Genomic DNA, 14743 nt, shown 5'->3' on the forward strand with positions numbered 1-14743 from the left:
CCATTCTCTCCCATTCCCTTCTTGGTTTAATTGTCGTGCTGGGCACCTATCTGGTGGTTGGGACCCGCGAGTTAGCGACACTTAAACCCCTTTCCCAATTGGCCTTCTCTCTCTCCCGGTAACAGTATTCCGAACGATCCGCTACGATCTGCGGTATTGCGGAAACGCTGTAGCAGCGCTTTTGATCGTGATCGTGTATCGAGGCGCTCATATATAGGCCACCGCGGCTTGGTATCCCGGGATTGGCCGGAACAAATAACCACATCCTGTCCCCGTACGTCCCCAAAGAACACCATCATCAGCGGTAATTCAATTTCTCGCAGCTGTCGCTACACTTATGCTCCACCGGATCGAAATTCCCCGGACAGCGAAGCCTAAAGCACGCTCGTCAATCCCATCCCCCTCCGTTTTCAATCTTTCCGTGTCATCTGACCATTTGCATGTTTAACGCCGCGCGGGATTCGATTCCGTCGCGGAAGCGCAAACGCGAACCTTATCAGTCCAGCGCGCATCGTCATCATCACCGCGCCATCTCTGGGGCGTCGCTCTGGAGTATTCATTACCGTTACGCTGGCCTAGGCTAGCCGTCAGTTCCCATCACGCCAAGACAATCTGGCCGCAAATGGCGCACTCTTTACCACACCAGATCACCGGATCGTCACCAAACGATCGCCCAGAACACAGAGCACACGGTGCTCGATCCAGCAAAATTGATATCGATCTCTTAACGCCCCTAACGTGGCTTCCTGTTCCCGGTTTGCCACAAAACGACGAATTGCAACGACCGGTGTCCGGGTGAAGGTGAAGGGACAGGTGAAGGTACCGTCGGTCACTGTCTTCAACAAATTTAAACAAATTGCCTTCATCACCTCCTTCCGGTTGTGTGCTCTGTTGAGATGGCGACGTCATCGTGCGATCCCGCGCCCGTGTGTTTCCTCAATGCGTTTCAGTTTTGACACCGCAGCTCGTACGGACCCGTCCCGGTTAAGAGAAACAATAATTTCATGTGTTCCGGACATCCCCCTTGGTCGGGGGATCGAGGTCATCAATCGAGGGGTGCAAGCGCGACCACCGGCGAGTGCGAATGGAAAGAAATTGTGAAGCTGGTGAGCTGGTGGCCCATGTCACGTGACCCAAAACGCCCAACCAGCAAAGGGTGTAGACCCCGGGTGGGTAGCCCTGGGGAGGAAGGTGATCTAATTTTGGCACACTCCACTCTCCGGCCCTCACCGGTACTCACCCTTGGCAACCATCCCTAGGGAGTCACCCCGTGGTCCCGAAGTTTGCTTGATTCTCGCTGGAGGCGACCCGTGCCCACCGCCGCGCTTGACCATAAACCTATTTGTGGCTAACTTTCGAAAAGCCCACCACGCCGAAAAACCACACCACACACTCCGCGTGTATTCTAGGGAAATGACGGATGAATGTTTGTTCCGTGAGGTTTCCAGGCAGGCAGGTAGCAGCCCTGGAAGAGATGGAAAATGCTCCGAAACACGAAAAGGGATAAACCTGGTTTTGAATTAATTAAAGCAGGAACAGCGAGCGGGCAGTTTAATGTGGGGCGTGTTGAGGAAGACCCAAATGCACCCCCGGGCGCGCTGGTTGTTGATTTGATTCAAAAGTGTTACCTTGCCAGCCAAAACACAGACACACACTCGGCACAATGAAGGCAACAGGTGATTTTGATTAATTGCTGGTACGATTGGTTCCCGCTGGAGCATAACTGTGGCACGAAGTACCACACAGCCGGCTACAATAGGTGGAGATGGAGGCTGCAACATCTCTCGAAAGCTTAAGATGATGTCATTTCAGCGGCGGACACCGTGTACTAACTTCCTGTACAAATTAACAAACACTACGGCTCGATCGTACTACCTATATACTTCCGGGCACGGTTTCTTTACATAAGGTAGTAGTTGGTATGGCAATTGACCCAGCACAACTGGAACTTAGTACGCTGCTGTCCCCATGACAACGCCAACTGCCGGCTGTAATGTTACAATTTTGATTTTACTTTCATAATTACCCACCGTTCGCACGTGATTTCACTTTCTCTCGCCCAACCAGAGAGGCACCATATCGCACAATGCGACCGCCAATCGTGTGCCCACCACGGCCACCACCATCAGAAACACTAACCCCAAAAAAAGCAGCATAGCGCGCAGCACTATCATTCCACCGTGCAATTACGTGCGATGCTTATGCAAAGAACCACTCATTATCATAAATGGATGGCCAGCGAACGAGCGAACGAACGAGCGCACTCGTTCGCCAGCAAACATGCTTGCAACTTCATGCTTTGGGGCAAACACGATGATGGAGCTGGAAGCCATCCATCAGTACATCAGGTGTTTGTGTTTTTTGGCTTTCGAGAGGGTGGAAAATTTGGTGGAAAACATGAAGCGCCCAGTAGGCACGGTAATGTAAACTACACCAGATGCTGGCTGTTTGATCTTATGACCTAGCCAGCTGGGGTGAGTGCTATTCAGCGTCAGTGGCACTTGTAAGAATACAGCTTCCGGATTCGAAATGACCACCGCTTCGCAGGTTGGTGTTACAGATCCAATGAGCTCTCGCATGTGGTGTAATCCGTACCGGTGGGCCCTTGGATGGCTCGCCCATCGGCACACAATCCCCTATGGCTAGCTTCTCAGGGACGAGTTCGAATTGTGATGAAAGATGCGCACACCCGCTTTGATCGATCACTGGCTTCGAAAGCTGGCTTCCTCAACCTCCCTTTAACAACCGTAAGCCACGTAACCAACATGGCACAGGGCAGAGAAGAGAGCGAAATGATGTTTTACAGCGCGCCACGCGTTTCACATTTGCAAACCGAGCGACCAAGCTGGGGGATGGCTGGTGGCGGGAGCGATAAAAACAATACTTTCTAGCATTCGCCAACAGCAACAACAGCACGGGCCAAAGGGGCATAACTGTGGGGCACTAAATGAATGGCGACCACCAGCAAGTAGCATCCAAGTACGAAGTAGCAGATTTCACATTACATGTTACTGCCAGTGAAGCGCTTATGGCGGCGAGATGCTACAGCCCCTGTGCTGCTAAACACTGGATTAACATCCGTGAGGGTACCATTTTTATTGCCGCGCATAAACGAGACGAAAGACGCAGCCGCAGCCCCAACAGTGGATGGTGATGGTCAGAGTCGGCGGCAGGTGGCTGCAGGCGAACTGCATCACGTGGGAAACGGTTGCTCACTGGCCATACGCACATAATAACGCATAGCTGCACGCCACATGATGAGTTTCTCCTGCTGATACGGTGCGTTCTTTCCATCACTTTTGCTATCATCTCTTCCGTAAAGCATTGGGGCTGGTTATGGGTGCTACCGGGTTTGCAGAGGCTATTGTCTGTGTATAGTCGCCACTCGCTCATGTTCTAAGCGCATAATCAAGGGAAGGCCAAACGGAGAGTGATGTGAAAGCAGAGCAAAGATGGGAGCTCCCCCGGGTAAAGTGTGCCACATCTACAATGCAATTCCTCTCGAGAAAGAGGTTGCATAAATATGTTATTAGCATGTAAACACAAGCTGGCCATTGTGCGTTTGTATGTTGTGCGGGTTTTTTTTTGCGAAATAACATTTGCAAGCTGCACATCGTTCGCAGCACGGTTCGGGTTCGCAGACTTCCGAACGGCTCCGTTTGTCCGTTCGTCCCCATTTCCTTGAATGTATTATCGAGTTTCCTTAGAAAATGCGTCTTAACGCGTCATTAGCTGGTTAGTCTCTGGAATGCTACGGCATGATTTGTGTTAAATCTTTGACTTCGAACAATTAATTGCTAACGTTCTGCTCCAGCGTGCTGGAAACAAGCGAGAATTTGCCAACCAGCGATGGCAGGCGTGGGGAGGGGGGGGGGGGGGGGGGGGAACGGTTAACCCATCAGCATCATCTGTGATTATCGCTCCATGACTACAAATTTGGATCTTAGAATATTCATGATCGTCTTCCCTCCCACCCGAAGGAACGAGAAAAGAATCAGGGATCACGATAACAATCAATCAATGATCGCCAAAGCATTGAGCGGCATAAGCATTGTGAGCCGAATGTGAAAGAATGCGATCCGGAATCTCTCCATCCATAATGCGATCCCATCGCACAGAACAGGCATTCCACGACAGCAGCTCACCCCCTACGGCACGATAGCGATCGATGATTCTAGGTCAATTGACAAAGACACGAAGACTCGACTCGAGAACGGTATTCTAAATATACATTCTTCGCGATTCCCAAGGCGGTCTGCTTTCTGCGTTTCCTTTGAAACCTGAACTTCCACCCCCTCGAACCCCCTGGGGATAAGCCTGTCAACATAAAGCCATCATGCAATCCTAATGGCGGGTTGATTTAGCGGATAGACCACATTAAGAATCTGACGTTAGAATCATGGAGCTTTCGCATGGAGCACATTATCTGAACTGGTTTCTGTTTTTTTGGCGGAACCATGGATCGTTTGGACACACCCGGACGGACTTTGGACGACAGCGCGACAATCGAGGGGCGTAACGTGAGGCAATAAAATACAATTCACTGGTCCCCGGGGTCCCATAGTCCCGGGTCTTTAGCTGCGCGAGGCTCGGATTAAAGCGCCATCGTTCTACGGTTCCGGTTCCACGGCTCGGCCAAACGTTTGACAAGGAATGAAATATTTGCTCCATTTTTCCTTCCATTCCCTCTCGCATTCCCTCCTGGGTCTCTTCCTGCTGGGTGTGATGGTGATGACCGACGATGATTGATACCCTCAATGGAACGAAATGAGTGGAGCGTTCGGAGGGAGCGAGTTCTTTAATGACAGGTTACCGATGCGGTCAAGCCACCGAACTGACCCTGGCCGTCGCGAAGACCGCTTTGACCGCCCCACACGCAAAACGGTGACCATCGTTTTTGCGAAAATTAATTCAATCCCTATCCGCAGCCCCACAGCAGCAGCTATCATGCTATGCTGTGCCCGTTTATCATTATCGAAATAATCGATCGCCCGCGGAGGGAAAGGGAACCGACGGGGAATGGCCACAATTGAATTACGGTGACCAGCAGGCTGTGGCTTTCCAGCTTTTTGGGCATGCCAAGACCGGACAGGCTGCGGTCTGTCCGCGTACCATTTATCATTTCCCTCCTGGAGGGCTTGCCTGTGCCCGGGGGCGCTCCTTCTGAATTGGATCAAAGTAGATCGAAAACTCATCTCTAATTCAAATGCTGCTGACCTACATTTGCGATGCTCCGGCTGCTGCGGCCGTTTGTAGTTGTGGTGTGTTATTTAAGTTTGCAAAAAAAAACGGCGAAGGCGCCAGCTTTGCAAGACGATTTGCATCTGCATCTGCATTCATCATCCTCTATCTGCTCTTCGCTAAATCGGACATTTGCAAGTTAGTGCCCGGACCACCTGAGGGGCAACCTAAGCGAGGCTGAGGGTAAGCTGAAAAGCTAATTGAAATGTTCAACCTGTTATGCATAATTCATTTCCCCCGTCAACGTAATGCGCACGATCTTCTTCTTTCAAAAACTAACAAAAAACTGTCCGAACAGACAGACGGCGGCGGGGTTTGGGCCGGCGAAGCGTGAAACAATGGACCGTTCCCAGGGTGGCAGCAATGATCTCGAGCCTCTAATATGATAGGTTGATTGAGTTATGGTTCAACCGGGGCGGGTGTGCTCACGAGCCACCGGTTCTGTGGCTCATTCTTTCCACAGTTTTCTATTCAGCCGTCACAGGGCTAAAAGTTCTTCCCGCCGGATGGCTTGAGGTTGTCATCAGGGGCCGTTTAGCTGGTTCGCTTGGCTGCATTCGGCGGCTATACGGACGGTGCGATCAAAGCGAACAGATAATTGCAGGTATAAAAGCAGCGAGCAATAGCGGTGTTTGCTTAGTTGCGTTAAACAAACTCCATTTAGGTAATAATTACTCATAGCGTGAGTTAGAACTGGATTACCTCTACAATGCACATTCTTTCAGTTCTTCTCAATTAGGGCACTCGGGATGAAATGCCAGTTTCTGTTAGGACTATTGTTGTTCTATAACTACTCCTTCGGTTGGTGGCGCCATTGCTTACCATTCGAATGTTGTGGATCTCTTTAACAAACGATCGCCACGGGTACAGTCGGGTACGGTTTGACTAGAAACGCCATCTTTTCCAGCGCAGAGAAGAATGTTGTTCATCTTGTTGTTCAAGTGCTGTTTGGCTTGGAAAGCAACAGAAACATCGACCGTCTGTCTGCAGCCCAACCGAACCGAGAGAGAGAAAATGAAGCTCAATCGTTGGGAAAACGGCGTCGCCAAGCTTCTCCTTCGATTGAATTACACAGTCTGATTACCACGGATCGTGGTCGGTGTTGGATCAATTGTAGAAATCAAATACCGACAGCCAACTCATACCTGCCACGATCGCGTTTCTTTCGCTGTTGCATGTCTATCAGACACCGCGAGATGAAACGAAGGAAAAATATGCTCGCGACCTTTTTCCGTGACAAGATTAGCCCACCGTCTTGCAGATGGTGATCGATGGTGCTTGTTGTGACATGCTAGTACATAGCGGAAAGGTGCGGTGTTGTGATGGCAACGGAAGAGAAGAGATTATCAGTGGTTGAGACATGCGATTCGCATTCGCATCAAGTCACTTGGCCTAAGTGTACCATGGAACCGTGGCGAACGATTCGTGCGTGAAAACGGAAGGCACAAAACTATGCAGCAAACGCATTATTGCTACGATTGCGTGCTGTAGGATGAGCTATGATTTGCCCTAGTTTGAAACGGTTGATCTTTGGTTTCCAAGAAGTGACACAAACATTAATCTCTGACTGCCCTCTGACAACGGGAGATGTTTGCTGTTTGGAACAGGGCATACATGAGGGGCTATTTTTTACTTAGCACATTTCTTTATCTCCTTTTTTCGTGGTGGACAAAATAAAAATCCGTTACACAAAGACGGCAATTCACACAAGTTTTAGAAAACTCGGTGATTTTTTATGAAATGATGATATGCTCAAGTTTTAATTCAAAATCTTTTTATTGGAGTAGTTAGCAAACTGTAGCCACGTGAAAAACAATTTCCAATATATTCCATATAAACTGTCTAAAATTTGGTGGGAATGAATAGATATTTTAACTTTGAAATTAAACTTTTCCTCGACATTCTTGTAGATGTTATTTCCGGCAAGAATACAAGCTAATAACGATCTGGAACACCACATGTCTGTAACAAAAATTTCCTACAGCAAACATACTCGCACGATATCAATTGCCATTGCAAACGGTTGCTCACACTTCCGCTACCAGAATCATCCGAAAATTGTCTCAATTTCACGAAGCTGTAAACTAATGTTTCACGGTGTGGGACGTCCATTTCATTCGTCCGGTGTACGGGCGAGCGATCGCACCCGTCTCACCATCAATTATCCATTAGTTGTACGGTAATTTGTGAAAAATTAGATTTCGTTTTCGCCTCGCCCACGGCAGCCTCACTGCCCACTTTCCAAATGTACCGTGCAAAATGTGTTTCTCGCTCGATCTCCACTCCGCCTCGCCTGCCTGCCTCGTGCAGCCCTACCTGTCGGCCAGTCGAGCATTAAGCGATTTGCGTTCCGCACGCTAGATCACGGGGGCAGCGTTGCAATCACCGGTACCAGGCACGGTGGCGGGCTCATCCACAGATCATACGATGCGTAACGAATTAACCGAAGCCCCTTCGTTTCCATTGGCCATCACGCGGCCATGCCAGCCAGAAAAAATGCGGTAAAAGCAAACCGCTCAAAGTGGGCGTACGTTCTTAGGATGGAAAGTGGTGCTTACAGCACGTGGAGTATGGCCACCCGCGGCGTTCACTTTTCGTTTCTCTCACTTTCATTTACTACACGTTCAATATCCACGCTTCGGCAGCTAGTAGAACGGGACAGGAATTTTGATTAATGGAACCTGTTGGATTTTCTTTTCGGAATGCTAGGTACCATGGCGACCGTTATCGTACCATGTGCCCCAGGCACAACCACAGCAACAGCAACAGCAGCAGCAGCAGCATCAGCAGCTGATCAGCGTTGCCAGCTTCGACACGACAAGCAAGGACGAATTGGTTCATATCGCGCAGCACAATGCGCAGATTTTGAAGCAATTCAATCAGCCAATCACCCAGTACCAGCAGCAACAGCAGCAGCAGCAGCAAAATAGCATGAAGGTGCAGATCACCACTCATCAGCAGGCTCCGGGAGGGCCGGCAGCAAGCCACCACCACCATCACCATCATCATAATGGAAATTTGGTGCAGATACAAGGACCAGCAGCACCATCCTATGGTCACACTCCGGCCGCACCGAAGTACATGACGACTCCGCTGCTGCAGACGATCTATCCCGCCTCCCCGATCAAGGCGCAACCACCACAGAAACCATTCGTCAAATCGGACCAAATCACCACGCTCAACATGGTGCACAGTTCGACGCCAAAGATTACGGCCGCCATCTCATCGCACGGTGCGATCGGCGTTAAATCGGCCAAGTTCAACGGACAGTTTAGGTAAGTAGATGGGACCACCCCGTCGGACACTACTGCTACTATATTCCATTCATGATTGTCATGGATTCCAGGGACACTGCACCGGCAATCGTACAGAAGTCTACCCTGAAGCCTCATCCGGTCATGAACAAACTGCAATCGCACATGGCCATCGCTGGCTTCCGGCCGAAACAGCCTGTCGCTACCAGCTCGAACCGGTTGGAGCAGTTCATCAATCCGAACCACCTGTACGGTACCTACATCACGTTTGGCCAGTCACCGGCCAGCCTGAGCCCGGTACCTTCGAAGTCGAAATTCTTCGGTCAGCTGGGCACCAGCCTTCCGAGCTTCGATACGCAGACACTGAAGAGCTTCTTCAATGCCCCTGGCTACACACCGAGTGCGGCACAGTTCAAGAAGCTCAACTATATCCATCAGCAACAGCAGCAACAGCAGCAACAGCAGCAGCAGCAGCAGTTGAGTAATGCAGGAAAATTCGCGTTTCCACATTTCAACCAGATCCCCGCTGATTTGGCCGAGTTCCCGAAAAAGTACGTCACTCCGTCATCGGCCGAGAAGGAGTTAACGAAGGGTCCCGGAGGTCTAGACTCGACACCGTTGTTCCCCCATCTACCACCGAGCGTACTGACACCGTTCTTCCAGCAAGTTCAGCAACAGCAACAGCAACACATCAGTGGGAATAAGTATAACAACTTCAATCTGAAAACTCAACACCCGGCACCACCGGTAGCTTCGCAGCAGCTTCCATTGCCGTCATCCGGTTCCAAGCACACCTTCTCCCAGTCGCAGTTCCAACATCAGCCGCAGCAACAGGAACAGGAAATGCTGGCTGCCTTTGGCAGTCAGTCGATCTTCAGTGCTGGTGGCAGTTCGTCGTTCGGTCCCTTCAGCACCCAGCAACCGCTTCCGATCGAGCATAAACCGTTCGAGATCGTAAAGTTCAAGGAAGCTCCCGGTAAGCAGCTACCGACGAAGTACAACGAGATACACGATGAGTACAGCAAGAACCTGGTACCGCCACCACCGAGCACCCAGCAAGCCTTCCTGCCGACCGTGCTGAACCATCTCTCGGAGTCGGCCTCGCCGAGTAAGGATCCGATCGAGATACTGAACAAGTACAACATCAATCCGCACTCGCCCCTACAGGATGCCAATCGGTTTAGCTACGAGTTCCCGGCACGGCCGACGGCTGGTTCGCCTGTTTCGAGTACCGCCTCGTCTACGACCAGCGCCACCACGACGACGACGCAGTTCCCAACGGCCACGACCCTACCCCGGCAGCAGTACTATCAGCCTCATCATTACAATTCTCATCACGAACAGCCAGCACATGGTGGGTATCACCACGGAGACCATGGCTTCCCTGGCCAGCATCATTCGTCCTCGCCAGTGCTGGTGACACCGATCAATGAGCTGGGCGATGGTGGATTGTGGCTGACGCGCGACAAGTATCTTACGACGGAGAAACCGAACGTGTTCAAGAATCTGTTCCGACCGGTGGAGAGTGAGTACAAGCAGCACAAACTGATGCATCCTTCCTACACGGGACTGCCACCGAACAGACGACCAGCGTCAACCGCTTCGACAACCACGACGACCGTATCGAGTGGCAGCGCCACCACCATCTCTCCGTGGGATCAGTCCACGGAGGAACCGGTCATTACGCACAGTTTCTTCACGATCGAGGACGCGATCGCTGATCCAACGTTGGTTCCACCGAAATCGAAGAGCAAATACAAGTACACGACTGATGCGGATGAGGAGAACCGGCAGGATGATCTGCAGCTTGAGATCGTTACGATCGGACCGTACGTTGCTTCGGAGGAATCACCCATCAGGCCGTTGCTGACGACGACTGCTCCAATCAGACCGAACCAGGTACCGCCGAAGGGAGGAAACTCACCCCACCGACGTAGACGTCCAAAGCCCAGCAGTACGACCACCACGGATTACTCCACGGAACCGGATTCAACCGAAACAACCACGACGACGACGACGACGAACACGATCACGGACAACCGGAACCGGAATCGAATTCGCTTCCGTCAAAAACCCGTTACAACGCTTCTGCCGGTACCGGTGGAAACGGAGGCCGTAACCACTTTCATTCCGCCGACTCCACCACCACTGGCAGCGTTCGCCTCGAGCGAAGAGTTCGACGTGGCGGCCATCAAGAAGTTCCGCAAGAAGCCGCACTTCACGCGGAACCGGTACACGGTTCTGAACCAACGGGAAGAAGACCGGCCAGTACAACTGGACGGCACGGAACCATCGCTGGCTACACCACCGGCCACAACTACTACGACGAGCACGACGACCACCACAACAACGCTTAGTGCCGTTCCACCGAGTGCCGAAGCTGCTCCATCGGTCTCCCCTGCCCTGGGCGGAGGATTCCGATCCCGTTACCGTCCCCTACCGGCGTCACAATCAACGAAGAGCCGGGATTCCCAGGAGGAAACGACGGGTGATACGGCAGGGACAAAGGTTACTCTCACCCGGCACCAGAATCGACCCTTGCCAACGACGGCAAGCACTGCGGCGGATTCGATCGTCGCGTTCAATTCGGACGAATCGGCCAGTAACTTCTCCGATGGTCAGAACAAAACGACCGGAACGCCTGGCCGCGGTGTAGAGCTAAATCGACCGCGCTTCAGCATTAAGGAGTACCGGAACAAGCTGAACCGCACGACGTTAACCGCACCATCGCCAACACCGGTGACCGGTGGTGATGGCGGATTGGAGACGACAACGGCCACCAAGCTGCGCTTCCCGACACGCAACCGATTCCTGCTTAATGCGCGGCTCAACAAAACGATCGAAACGAACGAAATCGCCCCCACCGGTGCGGGTGCGACGACAGAACGGACGGCCAATGAAACGACCACACGCAGTTCCTTCCGTCCGCATGGCACACGCACGTACAATCGGTATACGGGGAAGAAGCCCTCTACTGAAACACCGACCAGTGGTACTACGGCAAATCGAGGGCAACCGGCCAGCGTCGGTACACTGGTGAATCGCGGACGCGCCAAGTTGAGCGAAGGTTCCGCCAATCGGACCGCTTTGCCCGGTTCCACGGGGTCCACCTACAATACGACGGCATCGCTGATTAACCGCCGTCCCCCGAAGATCACGTTACGGCAACGGATCCAGAACTACAACCGCAAGAAGGAAATGGAACAGACCGGTAGTGGGAACGCGGACATGACCGATGATGGCACGCAAAAACGCGACGAATCTGTCGATTCCACGCTGGAACAGAACAATCTGGTTGCTTCTTCCGGGGAGCAGAATCGACCGATCGATGATCTCGGTACACTTGGAGAGCATGCAGGCGAAGCGAGTAGTGTCCTTCGATCAGGTGCCGTTGGAGTGAGCCAGGGCGATGAGCGAGGCACGGCCACTGCTGTGTCCAGTACAACGGAAGGCTATCGGCATCACGAGACGGCCATCATGAAGATATCGCCCAAGGAAAGCAGCGCAAACACGGGCGACGATTATGATCTGAACAGTGCGTCGTCCGATTACTCGAAACGGGTCGTCGAGCTGACATTGTCCGGTACGGCGTCACGGGATCGAGGCAGTTTCAAATCCGTCAATAAGGGACTTTTATCGCGCAAGGTGCCTGGATACTTTACGCTCGCCACCGAAGACCCAATCCTGCCGATCGAGGCGTTCTTTCCGCAGGTGAAGAAACCGACTGGTGGCCTCGCGTGATGCACGTACTAGGGACGCTTAGTCGAGTAACACCGACGAACCGAATCGATCGTGATCGTCGATCGTTCGATCTGTAAATGAGTGAGTGTATGAGTGAGGTAGGAAGGCCACCACCATTATCCCCGGCCTCGTCGGGGACCGTTAGTATTTAAATGGAAGTATTTAATGCGCTGAAAGGAGGCAATGGGCCGCATCTTAGTACAGGGGACGTAGAGCAATCGTGCTGCTGTTCCTTTCTACCTTTAACCGATTGGACATCGCCGTTCTCACCACGGGCACTCCAACAAGGCGACGACGAGTGTTGCTCCCCTACCGAGCCATGTTTGTCATCAGGGTGGTCTAGTTAGACACATACGCATCCAAGCAGCGCAAAAGAATGTAAGGAAAGGCCCCATTGGTTGTAGCAGTGCATGGCGAACGCTTTCGACGTTTTATTTATTTTACTGTTGGCTAAGAAGCTTTAGAAAATTCATTCTTTTAATCCACTGGAGCAGCATATAGGATGCCAGAAGGACATGGTGAGGGGTTAACACTTCTCGATATTCCTACGCAGCCGCAGCGATATTTCTTGGCGCTCAAGGTATGCGCCGATAATCATGCATCGCCTCTTTCCCTCTGTTTCTTCCACTTTTAACTGTACTATAATAATGTTTTAAGTAAGGCAAGGTGGCAACACCAGCGGTAGTGGCAGAAGCAGCTGAAGAAGATAGAACGAGAAAAGAAAGCAAAAGAAGTAAATAAACCTCTGTAAACCGAATGGTTTGGTGTGTCTTACCTTATTGCTGTGCCATGCTGTGCTGACCATCGTCAGCTTTCGGATTCGATACTTTCGCACGGGATTCTTTGTGGTTGATTACCCAATGAGTGCCCAAGGAACATTTCTTCAGTATTTTCGGTTTAGTAGCAGTGTTGGGGGCCGCCCGGCAAACCTCCTCTAGCTGCAGAATGGTGCTGATACGTCCCAATAGGGCGTACGAATCGGTGGATGCCAGTGCCTGCAACGGATGCTCGGTGAACTCGCGAAACATACGTGCAAGGCCTGCGCGCAAACGCCCCACTGCACCGACGTATTGACGTGGTATTTTGAACACGCATCGTTGGCCAATGATTAGCTCGTTCGTATGTTCCATAGCGATGCTGCTGTTGGGGAGCATCTTCGGCTTGACGGCAGTAACCTCATCGACGCCGCACATCAGCGCCACTGTCCAGTCAGAGATCACGCTATTTTCAACGATCTGCAGCTTCTTTCGGTATAGTTCCGCGGGGAGATTTACCCTTTTACATCCTTTCGGCACCGTTAGTCGTGAATCTTGCTTGTAAACGTACATTATCCAGTTCGATGCAAGCTCCTTTAACTTCACAACGGACGCCGGATGAAGCTCGAGCGGGTCTGGCTCGCTGCAGCTCACCAGCGATTGCGTTTCATAGTCCATTTTCACCAGATTTGGATATAGGCCGGCCGCCAGGCAACCCTTGATCGTGCTCCATTGCGAGGAGCGTTCATTCAGCTGATGCACGTTCACAGACCGGCCCACGGTTACAATGTTCAGTGCGCGCAGGTGGGACATTAGCCGGGCACGTAGATTGCTGATCGCTTCCATCGCACCCAGCTTCAGACAGTACTGGTCAACCATTGACCCGTCGTCCAGGGCCACTTTGGCCACGTTCCAATCTTGAAACAAGCGCAGCAACACGTAGAAATCACTGAGCGCTCGGCGATCGGACGAGGTTTTAACACTAGCGATGCGTTTGCGTTCCGTCTCATTTCTTGGTTCAATAAACGGATCACCCACCAGAAGGGATGCTACTATGGTTAGCACCGGATCGATACAGCGGAACATGATGGCGTAAAGTAGAGCTTTGCCTAACGCCGCACTGTTGCATAGGTTGGCCAACAACAATCCCAAATTGGTGGGTGCAAGGTCCCTAGTGCAGATGGCACCAATTTGCTGAAGATGTTCCAAGAATCCTGGGACTTTTAGATCCAGTGTACCTGTAAGTGCTCTCTCCAAAAAAGAATCGTCGACTGGGGATGAGCGGCAAAGTAGAAACTTCAACAACAATTCAGGTATTGCAGGTGAATAGCGGCCCTTCTGTTCCTTTTCTTCCATGCTGCACACCTCCTGCTGCTTGCTGTACAGACGGAAGCACGCACGTTGCGCTATGGCACTTCGAACTTTTGCCGTTTCCTTTGCTATCAGCTGTTTTGTGAGGGAATTGTATGACCCATCGGATGGGTTATAGCTGCGGCAGGCTGTCAGACCGGTATCGATAACATAATCGATGTTTCCAACCTTCGGAATAGAACCCAACATGAAATCTTCCAGCAAAATGATCTGAAAAGTGGCCGCACCAATACGCTCCACTTCTAGGAGAATTTCATCGTCTGCGACAAACCGATGTAGCAGGACGAACGAATTCGTTGGCAGGTTCACTTTGGACGTCTTGCGCAGCAGCTCGTAACATGCCATGATGTCGGTAAAATCTGGCATTATAATAAGCATAGT

General features: G+C 51.6%; 1 protein-coding gene across 1 annotated transcript in view; it reads left to right on the top strand.

The window, feature by feature from the left end:
• The window catches only part of LOC126576966 (mucin-5AC-like), a 15225-nt gene extending 2989 nt beyond the window's left edge, over positions 1 to 12236 (top strand). The window contains exons 3-4 of the mRNA XM_050238301.1: positions 7951 to 8516; positions 8588 to 12236. Coding sequence (XP_050094258.1) covers positions 7951 to 8516; positions 8588 to 12236 — 4215 coding nt within the window. The remainder of the gene's footprint in view (positions 1 to 7950; positions 8517 to 8587) is intronic.
• The last annotated feature ends 2507 nt before the right edge of the window (positions 12237 to 14743 follow it).

The sequence above is a fragment of the Anopheles aquasalis genome, chromosome 2, assembly GCF_943734665.1.
Source record: "Anopheles aquasalis chromosome 2, idAnoAquaMG_Q_19, whole genome shotgun sequence".
Classification (NCBI taxonomy): domain Eukaryota; kingdom Metazoa; phylum Arthropoda; class Insecta; order Diptera; family Culicidae; genus Anopheles; species Anopheles aquasalis.